Source organism: Drosophila eugracilis, unplaced genomic scaffold (genome assembly GCF_018153835.1).
Source record: "Drosophila eugracilis isolate 14026-0451.02 unplaced genomic scaffold, ASM1815383v1 contig_2088, whole genome shotgun sequence".
Taxonomy (NCBI): domain Eukaryota; kingdom Metazoa; phylum Arthropoda; class Insecta; order Diptera; family Drosophilidae; genus Drosophila; species Drosophila eugracilis.
In genome coordinates this window covers 2660598-2674503 of record NW_024572964.1, presented here as the reverse complement: position 1 = coordinate 2674503, position 13906 = coordinate 2660598, and the positions used below count along the sequence as shown (strand labels likewise).

At 39.4% G+C, this 13906-nt stretch overlaps 1 protein-coding gene across 11 annotated transcripts in view; it reads left to right on the top strand.

Annotated features, from left to right (window-relative positions):
* LOC108107726 (serine/threonine-protein kinase mig-15) overlaps nucleotides 1–13906 on the top strand; it is a 32433-nt gene that overhangs the window by 1053 nt on the left and 17474 nt on the right. For all 11 annotated transcript variants that reach the window (XM_017215363.2, XM_017215366.2, XM_017215365.2 and 8 more), the window contains one exon: nucleotides 6416–6481. In XM_017215363.2, the coding sequence (XP_017070852.1) occupies nucleotides 6416–6481 (66 nt within the window). The remainder of the gene's footprint in view (nucleotides 1–6415; nucleotides 6482–13906) is intronic.

The following is a 13906-nucleotide window of genomic DNA, read 5'->3' as shown; positions in this document are numbered from 1 at the left end:
ATTAACACGCCCCGCCCGATTAACGGGAAAGTGACCGCCCCCCGTGATTCTACTTCCAGGTGTGGTCGTTTACACTCCAATTTCCGTTCATAATGCGTCTATTTGGCCAATGTTTAACTTCATAAATCTATTTATAAAGTCTTAAATCAGTTCGATTTTGCTTTCCTTTTTATATCAATTTATTTAAATTTAAAACTTGTATAACTTGAATTAGTTTTGAAAAACAAAATAAAATGTACCAATTATCAATTCTTATCTTTAATTAAAGATTTATTCAGATCTAATATCATGTTTTTTATAATTCAGACTAATTGGAGTGACTATAAATTAAATTTGTTCAATCTATCAGCAACTTAACTTTTCTTATTTCAATGTTTATTGCATTAAATTGCTGGTTTCATACAAAATCTAAAGAAACAATTTTGAAAGCTCCAAATTATGTATTTTCTATATTTCTTATTTAGTCAGCAATATTTTGAACATCCATTTTTTGATAAGTTAAGCTGAGTTACTCAACTGTTTGATTAAACGTTGAGTAATAATTTAATCCATGTTTACATATTTACTTTCTTATCTCTGGTATTTACATTTTTTAAAAAATCAAAAGGCAAAAAATTACAGAAAATGAGTGTTTTTAAGAGACGATATTTATCTGTCCTTCACGGACTTCTCCAAATTCATTTTAATCCCAAAATCTTAAAGCTTTGGGATTTGCTAAAAGCCCTTGCAAGGGACTTTGTTCCATAAATAGCACTGAATATCTTATACAACACGAAGCGATTGGCCTTTGCAGTCGTCAAACCCTTGAAGGTTTCCCCCGCACATTTATGCAAATTGTTTAAAAGTACAACAAAAGGGAAAATTTTCTTTGTGTTCGCTTTTTTTTCGCACTTTGCCATGGCAACCAGAAAAGGCTCCTTTTCCTTTTATTTTTTTTTTTTTTGCATTTTACACCCTCCCCCATGAAGCAATCACAATAATAATCGAGTTGATAAATGCATATTGGCATTTCGATTTCATTGCCCGATAGAAAACCACCCAAATCAACACCCACCCTATATCTGGCGCTGTATTTGTGTGTGTGAGAGTGGTGTGCGCAACTTTTGACCGGCCGGTGTCATCTTCTCCGCTTTGCCAAGCTATTTTTTGTTTCGTTTCGTTTCTCAATGAATTTGTCGAGTCTTAACCCCCTTTCGGCCGCCTCAAACCCCCCTGTTAACCCCCCTTGTGTCCGCACGCACTGCCGCATGCGTTTGTTGCCTTTCTCTTTCACCAAACACTCACCACTCTCACCACTCTCGGTGGCGGAACGGAACTCACCACGCCCGCCGGCCCCACATTGGGCGCCATCTCTTTTGCTTTGCGCACCCACCGAAAGTTCAGTTTGGCACTGCTGTATATGTGTGTGTGTGTGTGTGTGTCAGTGTCCGTTTGTTGACTCTGCCTAGCAGTAGTGGGGTGGTGGCGGTGGTGCTTGGGTCGTCGCCTCGCTGCTACGGCATGTGCGCCCCTGTGCTTGTGTGTGTGTGTGAGTGTGCTATGCTCACAGATCAGGCCAAAATAGTAGGCTTTAATTTGGTCTTTAAAATGGGGTGCTACTAGGAAAGTTAAAATAAGAGGCTTAAATGGAAAAGCTATCGATAAAAATCAAGATATAAACTATTTTTAGTGAAGACTTGAAAGTGGATTCACCATAAATGTTTTAACCAGAAGAAGTATTTCTTGTGCAAATCTCTTAATTATAAGGAAAGTTGATTAGTTTACAGAAAGAAATAGTATTAATAAAGCCTATTTATAAATTATGTTTATTCTTAAGATTATACAAAACGAGGTCAACATTGAAGTCAAGTTTATTGACTCATGGTCCTGATTAAAGTCGTTTTCCTTTTAATAGCATTGATATGGAAGGCCCTCTCAAGAAGCTATTATTTTGGCCCCAGCTGTTCGGTTCGTGTGTGTTTATGAAAAATTGTTCATAGTCGATGCAGAGCGACGAAGACGAGACAAAAACGAGACAAGAATGAAAATTGTTTAGTTTACTTTATTAAAAGGCGGCAGGCAGAAGCGAGCAGAGCAACACCATGCGTGCTTTTGTATCTATGTGAGTGGCATGTTTCTGGATCTGTGTGTGTGTGGATGTGTTTGTAGCTTCGCTGCAGCAGACAGCTTGAAGATGGCGATAATGTGGATTCAAATGATAATGATTATGAAAACGATGATTAAGATGGAGCACACACACTGCTGGCTGCCAAGGAAAACGACGTAGTCAACGACGAACCCAAAGCAAAATCAGCAAAAATGGCAGCAGGCATGAGAATATGAATTGTGTGTCTTGTTTGAAGTGTTGTTTTTATTTTTGTTATTTCTGTTTGGCCTTCTCCTTTTTGCCGAAGTGGGCGTGGGTGTGGGCGTACGAGGGCCCCCTCCGTCTGCATGTCTGCCACATTCTGCTGACCTGTCTGTGCGTGGCTTTTAAAGGTCATTAAACACAATGGGCAAAAGAGAGATGAGAATGTCCCGAAATAGAAAACGAGAAAAGGTCAGAGTCCTTAAAGCTTAGGTTCTTTCTCTTCACATCGGCTCGTTGTGTGAGGCTTCCGTTCTGGGGTTTCTTCTTCGCCCGATAAAAACTCCATTCCCCATGTCCGATAAGATACCGCAAACTGCATTCATCAGCACAAATTTCATTAATTATTTCCCAGTTTTTTACGACTCCTCCTTTATTTATATTTAGCGCAGTTTCTTTTATTCTCCTCTCTGATAAGCATTCAAACGCGGTTTGTCTTCATTTTGGTGTGGCTACTTCTTTGTCTGTTTTTTCAGGCATGTGCACTGGAAAAAAGTATCGACAATGAAAGGCTTTAAGTGTAAAACTCAAAAGCTTAGTGCTTAACATTCTAAAGAACTTTATTTGAGAGTTGAACTTTGTTTGATTGAGGTTTTTCTTCAGTTTCTATCTGTTTGAAATATTTTCAAAATTTCCTTCAGTGTTTATATATCCTTTTTCCCTCAGTGTTTGAGTTTATTTTAATCAACATTTATTGCATTTCGTTAGCAGCGATAAAAACGTGTTCGCCCACATTTGTTCGGTTTCCATGTGTCCGTCTGCGCTGCAATTTGCTCTGAAGAGTGGAAAAAATCCACACATGTTTCAGTCTTTGTGGGTTAAATCAACATTGGCCCCGGGAAAATGCGTTTTTTTTTAAAGTTCTGGAAGAGGCATCTCTCGGCCAGAGAGTGTGTTTATAGAAGCAAATTTCCCCAGAGTATTGGGAAATCTCTTCTATATTCCGTGTAATGGAAATGGGTCTACAAAAATTATCAGCTCTAATCAGAGTTGGCTTCATTTGCTGATACCCAAAATGTAGGTAAATGGGTTCTGTGACGTCAGCCGAGTGCATTCTTAATCGTATTGGCCACGCGACCCACACAAATTAAGCCAACAAAGAGACATAGTTTAGATCACTGAAAGAAATGGGTAGTAAGATAGTAAACTTAAAAATCATGTTTTGAACTAAAGAAATGAGTATTTTGGCCTTTATTCTATTTATTTAAGCAAAAACCAAAGACTTACTTTACATTAATCACTCCATTTTTCTTAGTGCAGCCACCGCATCTGCATAAGCCAGCTCCATTGCAATGCATGGGCGTCCTAATATGCAGTCAGTCCTGTTTTTAGCCACTCTCCTGCTCTTTGCATTTTTTGCTGCTAACTGGGCCAAGCCTTTTTCAAGGGGCAAAGGGGGCAAAATGGAAGGGGAGGAGGAGGAGGGATTTCTGCGCTTTTAGACAAACAAAACAAAAAACAAAAAATTCCAGTTTGCCAGGCCAAGCAAACTGTAATAATGAACCAACTAGCCGAAGAGACTGACGGCGACAAACTTCTGGTTAAAGGCAGTAGTTTGTCGATATAAAATACTGATTTTGTAGCTTATAAAACAGAAAACAAAGATTCCTTGTTCTACAGATGTAGATCAAATTTTTGGTACACGAAATCTACAATACTACTACTTACAAGCTGCTCTTACACAAGCTTTACTGTATCGCCAGCGTCTGCGTTGGTCCGCGACTCGATCTTTCGGCCTCCAACGGGTTGTTTAGTTTTAGTTTTAGTTGTACTCGTTTGGACAAATACAAAAACAAACAGCGGTCGTAGCAGAACAACAACAACGACGATAGGAGAGGTGCTAGGGAGGAAAGCCAAACAAAAGACAACAAAGGGGGTAAGGGGTGGGGGGCACATGTGGCGGCAGCTGGACAATTTCCAAAGAGAGCGGCAGGAATACGCCACAGTAACAACAACATCCGAACCAGCCTGTTTTGCCTGCTGCTAACTGATAACTGTAACCAAATCTACACTGGAAGAAAACGAGATACCTATATGGAGGTTTTTCACTGAAAGAAATTTCCTTTGATTAAACTATGTTTAGGAATGTATTTAACAGAAGGGTATCTAGTTTTTCTGATAGAATAACTTTTCTGTGGGTATTTTCTTTCTGTGTCCTAGAAGTTTTCTTCTAACGGCTACCTGAACCTGGCATTTCCCCGCACGCCGAACCATTGCTCATTTGGCTGGCTTTGCTTTTTTGTGTTGCTTAACATGTCAACGCTAATGACTCATGGAGTGAGTGGTTCCAGCAGCGGATACTTTTCTCTCTCCCGTTTTTCTTGGTCGTTTCCTCCTCCATTCAGTGAGTTCATTTTTCGTGAATTTTTAATTGATTTTTACAACGTGAAGTAATCAGCCATAAATAGCGGTAATTGCCGCCGCACTCCCAGCATTTTCCCTTTGTCTCTGGGTGGTTCTTTCTCATTTTCCCTCTGTTTTTTGCCTTATCCCCTGCCTTTTCCCTTTATCGCATGTGTTTGACACACTTTTCTGGGTTTCGAGTGGTGAAAAAAAGGGCTGGGGTGCAGCCATAAATCTACTTAAAGCGGCTTCCATAGTTCTTTAGTTTTTCCACCGACACCCCACATCTCTTAGATTTCCCCTATTTGTTTATTTCGTGGTTTTTACTTTACTTTTACTATATTTTCTTTTTTTTTTTTTTTTTTTTCTTGTTGACTTTTTGTCTTTTTGGTCTCTAATTCCTGAAGCTTAAGGAGCTTCCACCCTGTAGATTGAAAATAATAGGGAAATGCACCACCCGGGGGGTGGAAAACTGCAGTTCGTTTGATGGGGATTAGAATCGCATAAAGCTGACAACTTATGATACCCCATAAATCAATCGTTTGAGGATGTCGCGGGTAATATTTCTTTATGTCTTCTCCTAATACCATTCTCCTGTCAATAATATATGGATTTTTCTGGGGCGCTTATCCGTTGTGAGAACTAAACTTGCAACTTGTAAGACTTCAATCAACCTTCTTTCGAGTTCGTCTACTTAACTAGTTGCAGAACTTTTGCGCAAAATGAATTTGGAGCAGTAACTGCACTTTGCTAACTTCTCCTGTCCATCAATTGGAGGCTACACTGGCAGTAAGGCATTTTAAGAATCAATTTAAAGTTTACTAACTCTATCTTTAGTTCATAAACAAGTTGTATAAATCAGCTCAGCTGGAGTCACATGAAACTGATATTATCTATTGCCTCAGGATAATGAGTCCATCAAAAAGCCATAACAATTTTCCCAGTAAGCCTATTAAATCAATATTTATTGACCAGAATTTCTTTATGTGCGCCTCGTGGCTCTTAACCCACAACCTCTCGTCGTACCTTTGAGCGTCAACTCGGGTTGTCAAAAAAGTCAGTTACCTGTTGAAATGCCGGCGTAGTTGTTGTTGTTGTTGTTGTTGTTTGTTTTTGTATTTTAATTGGCATTTGCCTTACCTGTCGTTCTGGACGTCTTTGTAATCCCAATGCCCCTCACCCTGCTCTTCCTCCCATCAGCTGCGCTCCAATAAAAATAGAAAGCATTGTGCCCGGCGAACCTCCTCTTTTCCATCCATTTCGTGTCACGCCCCGTGTCACGAGTTGCGTGTCAATGAACTCGCATGCAATTTGTATGGCTTTTGGGAACCAGAATGGGGCATGGGAATGGAGGATGGGGAAATCCGAATCCGTATCGGAATTTGGAAATCGAGGATTTTATTTTTAACGCAGTGCCAGTGCCAGTGGCAGTGCCTCTCGGGACTTGTCTCTCCTTATTTGTATTGTTATGCCTTAATAATTTGTTTACAAACAACACAAAAACAAAGACAGAACGCTGCCTGGTTCGTTCGTGTTTAAAGGTTGTTTAAGTGGTGCGGGCTCTGAAAAAGAGGGATTTAAGAGGGGGTTTAAAAGGGGTTCTTTGTTTGTTTGACAGCTGGGAAACAAGAATAAAACTCAAAAAAGGATTTTTATTTGGGCGTTTCCACATTGATTTTCCCTAACTCATCTCTCATGTTCTCCATATCTCTCTTTCTCTTCCAGGATCCAGCTGGCATCTTTGAACTCATCGAAGTGGTGGGCAATGGCACCTACGGTCAGGTCTACAAGGTAAGTCAATCTCTATCTATAAACTTTTTATTAGCTGTAAATAACTATCAATTTTTGTGGCTATTTTCGTGTCTGAAAATTTAAGCTTGTGTGAAGTTTTTACTGCTTTCTTTTCATAAGCAAATTTTCGCCGAGAGAAAGAGCAATGATCTCAGACTTTGGCTTCTGAGAGTCACTTAGTCTTTTTATAATTAGCAATCGTTAAACTTAACGCCTGACTGCGTTTCGCTTATGTTTCTGCAGTATGTGGTTGCCTCGCCAAAGCGAAATGTATCTGAGTATTTGAGTATCTGCAGGGTGACGCCTGCCTCTCATCTTCCGCCGACGTGTTCTGGTCGCTTTAATTAGTTTGTGTCCGCTATGTTGTCTAATAACTTAAAGCGGCTAACAAAACAAAAAACGACTACAAGCCAAAACAAAAATGCCGAGAACGGATTCTTCTCACACATTAACACATTTTTCTGGCTTATCGCCTGCAGGGGTAATGGTAGAAATAATAATAAAAAGAGAAAGATGCAAGGGCTAAGTTTAAAGAGTCGAAGTATGGATACCCTTGAGAATATAATGGCTACTACTGTTTAGATAAATCTGAGCGGGGGATCTTGTAGAACTTTACTTAATATCTATCAGGTTAATCTTCTACATTAAATATATAGATCATAGATCTTAGAAGTTCTTAATGTTTCCCAAACCTAGAATACCCTCTAGAAAGGGTATCAGAAACAACAGGAACGAGAGCCGCAGCCATCATCATAATCACACAGCTAAACAATGCCTTGACTTTGTGCTTGTATTTAAATTATAAGTTTAAAATGTATCTGCAAGATACAACTGTGCAGCAGCAGCAGCAGCAGCAGCGACGGCGGCGGCGGTACGAAAATAGACATTGCTTTTGTAAATTACCGTTAGCTGTTGGAAAATCAGAAAAGAGCGGAAAAAGTGTGGCATGCGCCGCTTGGGAGGCCAACGGCAAGTTGTTGTTGGGCCTTCATATTGCTGCTGTTGCATGTTGCTGTTGTTGGTGTTACTGTTGCACTTTGTGGGGGTCGCCGCCGGCATCTTTGTGATGAATGCATCGAAATTGAGTTGCCGCTGCTGCTGGATTTGCCTCAAGTTGTTGTTTATCGCCTCTACAGATCCTAAAGTATTTTTATATACCCTCGAAGTGGGTAATTTGATTGGGGAATTACGTTTGAAGCTGCATAGACAGGAGGAAATTTCGTGGCGATAAAGTTTTACGACTTTAGATAAATATTTAAAAGTGATTTTGGATTCCTGTTTTAGTTCAAAAAGAATGAAATAATAGATTTCCTAACCAATCATCAGTAAGATAAGATTATAAAATGCAAACTACTGCCACTTCTGTGTGCCTTCCTTGAAATCGCATCTAATACATAAGCTCCCCTACTAACTGAGTTAATCATCACAGACTCCAGATAGCTGAGGTATGAGTAATCCGCTAGTGAATTTCCATTTCAACTCTCTAGGTGGTTAAGCACGGCAATTCAAATTTGCCTAAGTAATTTCATTTCCATATCTATTTTTATACAATTTCTCGGAATGATCAGCTCTTTCACGTTCGCCCTTATAAGGTTCTCCAGGTGGATTAAGCTCTATCTATTACACCATTTCATGAAACTGGGCTGTCAATCAGTTGGCAGCTTTCAAAAGTATCTTTAATTTCATGTTTTTATGACCTGAAATTTTTGCCAAAAGCCTGTCAATTGGTTTCGCCCACACAGTGGAGTCTTGGGTTTCCCAAATATTACGCAGATCAAATCTTAAATACACTTTATGGGTATAATATTGTATTTGGATTGAGTACAGCAGGTTGTCTATGACTTTTTCTTTGTTATTAAGATAAGATAGTTGTATTTTCCTTTCTAGCACATGATTCTCTTAGTCATAGGTTATTTTTTCCTGTGCATTTTATAGTTCTTTGAAAACTTGTTAACTCAACTCGGCGACGTCTTTTGGCGCTTTAAGTAGTCCATTACTCCGCAGTGGCCGCTGAGCATCTGTGTGAAATTAGCATGAGTAATGCCCGCAGATACTTTCTGAATCTGATACTGTTTCGGATGGTGTATCTGTGTCTGTTTGTGCTGCTGCATGTGACTAGAGCGGGATCGCACTTAAAAAGTAACGGATGTCCATCCACTTGCTCGGTTTATGTCTCATTTCGCTGGCATTTATTTGGCTGTGGTTTTAGCCAATTGCCTGACTGACTGGCCAACCGGTTTACATTCGCTTTGGCTATGGGAGCTGCGTTCCGAGAGCCACCTTTTTGGCCCCGTCAGCTTATCAAACGTCACAGTTTTTGTGTCGTGTTGACCAATTTTTGCCATTTGGCCTGCTGCCTACTGCCTGCTTAATCATAATTTCGTTTTGGCTTGGTTATTTGTGATTTCGGATTTTTGGGTATTTCGAACAGCATTCAATGTGAATTCCAGTCAATGACGATCTTAAGCATGACTTAATTTCATTTCTGGGAATCTTTTTGGCAACGCTGCATTGATTTACGACCGTCTGTCGCCCCAAAGTTTGTTTAATTTGTGTTTTTGTTTTGTTTAGGACACTTCCGTTTTATTGATAACTTGATATTTCCAGCAACTGCGCGCTGCTTATTATTTTGCCTTTTATCGCTCTTAATAAGCTGGCCAAACTGTCGTCGGTGAGTCAGAGGAGCTGAAGTGGAATCATGAGGGACCGCATTAGCCACATGCGGCGGTTCCAGGGAACACGTACAAGTGCAACGTGTTAACTTGGCTTTGTGTCATGTGCACTGATTTTTGGGGTGAGGTGGGGTGTGTGGGTGTGGGTATGGGTGAGTGGTAGAGCTCATAGAACTTGTAATGAGAAGTCTGACTTTAAACGTGGTCAACTGGAAATTGTGGACAGCAGCGCTGGCAGAAGGCAAAGTTCAGACAAAGAAACTTTAGAAAAGTTTAGAAATGCAAAAGATATTTACTTGCTATCTTGGTTTTAAGTTAGTTTTCTTCTAAACAAAGTTAGTTGCTTATTTTATTGAGTTTCCAACTCAAAATTCAAGGAATCTCTGAAGATCTGGGTGGCATACCTTTAATGTTTATATTGTCAGCGTGTTGGCAGGCAAACACACAATTTCCGCAATGTTTATAAATGTTATTTTTGGGGCTTGGCTGCCGTTAGTTTTCCGCCCACGTAATAAAAACAACGACAACGACAACGCAGCACACAGCCCACAGTTGTCGTATAATTAACATTTTTCATAGCTGGGCGAACTTTGACCCAATTACGGGGGAACTCGAGAAGGAAGGAGATGGATGGCAGAGGAGGAGCATGAGGAGGTGGGTGTCTCCAGTTGGAGACAGACAAGTGCAGACAGCAAGACACAATACATATTTATGAGCGAGACATGATAATAAAGCACGCAAGCAAATAAGTGGGGAAAATGAAAAAATTAACCAACTGCGCAGGCGCAGCCAGGCAGAAAGAAGCGGCGGCTTCAGCAGCAGCAGCAACTGCAGTCTACGGCAGGGCAGTCAATAAAAAAATAAGACACGACAAGCGAAACATGCAAAATACATTAAAGCCAATAAACAAATCAAGCAGGAAGCTAAAGTAAAGGCAAAGGCAATAGGAAAAAAAGAAAGAAAAAGAACTGAGAAACAGAGAGAGAGAGAGATAGAGAGAAGAAGAAACTCTGCCTGAGAGCCATAAAAAAGGCAGCAATTAGTGCACGAGTACCCAAAAAAGCATAAAAGGCTCTCTCAATGTCACACAAATGAAATAAAAAAGCTAATTATTACGCAAATAGTATTTGTGTTTGGTTGGCTCTGGAAAGCATTTAACAAACTCAAGTCATTGACACGTTCCCAGAGGGGGTGCACAGCAAGAAAGATGTGATATTAAAGGGTTAAACTAAAGTTTAGTTGGGTGTTTAAGATAAACCAACTTGTTTAACAGAATTAATTCTTAGAACGTCTTAACATAAGTTTACTTTTAGATATTTCTCGGATTGTTCAGTATTTTCTTCATTTCTTGCAGTCCAGTGTAGTCTCCTTTCTCTTTCCCTGTTTTTACAAAAATTTAAATGATTCCACTCTCTATATTTAACCATTCCCTGCATTTTCTGCGCTATTTCTCTCGCTTATTGTATTTTTAGAGGTTCACTAACTCTGAGTTTGCTCTGTATTTTGGTTTTTCGGTGTTCAGTTTTCAGTTTTCAGCTTTCAGCTTTTTAGTTATTCGGATTTGGGGCTTTCTGCTTCGCTTTGTTCGCTTAATTAAATCTCTAGCCCTGACACTTTTTTCATTGACAAGGCAACCTGTGTTTGCTATCTCCCTCCCCATACCCCCGTTTCTTTCTTTTGGGCCAAAACAATAAATGGGATTTTGGGTTTACGTTTTTGAGTGTTTTCGCAAAATGCCAGAAATAAAAAAAAGAAAAGGCACTTTTTGCTAGCCACAGCAATCCATGATGGGAAAGTCATCGAATCAAAGCTGAGGTGGGGGAATATGGTAGATATATGTTAATATATATATATATATGTGTGGGCAACCAGTAACGACCTTGGGAAGTTGCCGCTTCTTCTTCGACCGGGCGGTGAGTTGGTGTCGAAGCTGCTAAGTTATGCATTTTTTATAATCTGTCTGCGTGGGTTGCTATTTTTTTTTTTTTTGTGCTTTTATTTATTTTTTAACAGCTTTTGTTTTTGGCTTAAATTATATTATATATGCATGTTGGAAGTTGAAAATTTATCACTTTCGAAGGCGGCGTGTGAAATTTTTGTGGTCTGCTGCTGCTGCCCGCTCTTCAGCAAAGTGAAACCACAAAAAACTATAAAAAAGCAAAAAAAAAAAAAGGTTGATCAAAGGTCGGGGTTTTCGGGCATTAGGAAAAGCAAAACAAATGTAGGATTGCTGGCCTTTTAGATTTGCTAATTGGTTCGTTTAGAATACCAGGAAAAGCAGCTTAGCAGATACTCGGGAATGTATCTTGTAGAGTTCTGCTGAAAAGGGGAATCCATTTTTCTTTATTTGTTTATCAAAAATACTGTGATTCATATTAAAAAAACCAAACGGTTGGGTTTTATCCAAAAAATATCTTATCTCTATGTAAACAAACTTTAATTTATTTATTGGGCAATAACTTAGCAATAAAGTTTATACCAAATAGATTGAAAATATCTTTTAAACTCAAACCATTTCAAATTGCTTTCCTCCTTTGCTGGCTGATGGACAATTGACCTACTTTTCCGAATAGACTTTGAAGCCCATTTGACCAAATTACCGCCTACAAATCAGCAAATGAGATAACTCTCTTTATCTTAATGTTTGGCCATTATTCAGCAATTGCCACAAGTATGTGTGTGTGTGTGTGTGCGTGTGTATCTGTGTTGCCACAAGGTTAACTTTGGCCATAAGCAAATGTTTTAATATTTATGGTTTGATTAAATATGCAAACATTTCGCTGATTACTCAGAGATTGTTTTATGGAATCCGCCGATTTCGTTTGCCAGTTTTGGGGCATATTAAGTTTTGTTTCGCTGTGCTTTTTGCTGTTGTTGTTGCTGTTGCTGTTGTTTGTTGAACAATTAATTTATGAGTGAAAGTTTTGTTATTTTGCATGCATAATTTGCTGCAAGCAACAAAGAAAAGCCTTTGTCTTTTCCCAGGCAAAGGGAATTGAACTTATCTAACTGAGTGATACGGCTTTAGCTTCTTCTATAGCTTTTGCTGCTGGCAGACCCTTATCTGCATACATTGACTTACAATGCGACATCGGGCTACTTATGTATATATATATATATATATATTTATTGTCGTCCCAATGTAATTGTGCCCACAATCGCGGGGAAGATGGGAATGAAAGGGCGAACCCGTTGACCCGCAGTCGTCGTGTTGCGGTTGGAAGAAGCTCCCTTTTCCAACTTTCCGCTTAATTCATTTAATTTCCAATTACCGAAATGGAAATGTCAGCTCTATGGGGACATATTCTTGCTCTCAATTAATTAGAATATAAAACGGGGAAGTAATCATACATGAAAACAACACACCCCTATATACTGCGAGATGGGAACCTTTCAAAGGAGACCGGAAATTGTTGACACGCAAAAGTGACGTCATTATCGCAAAACACATTTGGATTTTATTATTATATTTGTATATGTATATAAAGCCCATCCCCAGGCTTCACATATGCCAAAAATTATCTTTTGACACAATTTCATCGCTCGCTTATCGCTGGGCAAATAAACACTTTGGCTGTCAACACAATGGAAATAGATTCAATGACTCAAATTCAATTTCAGTTTTCAAGGTATTGTACTATATATATGATATAGTCCTGATAAGACCAATCGCCAATGCAAATTGTTCTTGTGTTTGAGAGTCGACTAATGTGTGGTAAATCTAATGAATAAACCATAATTGTGCTGGTAATTGATTGTGAAATAGGGGGAGATTGTCTCGATTACCCAATGTGGGTAATCGTCAATGAGTTTAGGAATTGGGTTAGGGATTGTTATGGGTTACAGAAGGGAGAGGTCGAATGGAAACTAAAACTGACATCATTCCATCCTTTCTGCATGAAATTCCATTAAAAGAAACTTAATACTATAAGTATATATAATATCGATTCCAAAGCAAAATCCATTCCATATAAGCCTTTATCTAATTGATTTTCTTCACACACTAACTAGCTAACCCACTTACTTGGCAAAATCCAATAAATTCGTTTGTAAAACTCGATTTATTCTCGGGCAATTTGTCTAGACAGCCGTTTCTGGTGGTACTATCAATTTTTTAAGTGGTACGTGTAAATGCCAAAATCACATTTACCCCGGACCGGCACTTTGGCTCCGAAAATAACTGGCACATCAAACAACAAACTTTGACTAACTAGGTTAACCAGGTGGAGGCGAGGCTATGCGGCAGCACCAGCAACCTGGCAATAATACAAAATGGAAAGCTTTTCCAAACACTTTGAACTCGGTGTATTTTCCAGCTCCAGCTCCACTCCAACTCACCCACTCACTCAGACACACTCCTCTCCTGACGGCTGGGAAAATTCAATTTAATGAAATGCAGCCAAGTGCTAAAAAGCCTGTTAATTGGTTCAATGAAAGAGAGCGCAAGGGACGGAGCGGAGCAGAGCGGGCTAAATGCAACTATTGGCCTGGCCAACCTTTGACCCACACTGCCGACCGACCCTTAAGCGATTGACTCGGCAACAGCACTTCGAAAGCTCTGACCAAATGTGAGCCATATAATATATATATATATATATATATCTGGGGATAAATTTAAACAAAAATTTCAAGCACTATTTCGCCTTCAATTGAGGTTTTATGAGCCAGCTGCAAACACTCGTACACCAAACGAGATACAGAAACACGGATTCAGATACCAGCTACAGTAGAACTTCTTTAGGTTGAACTCCCT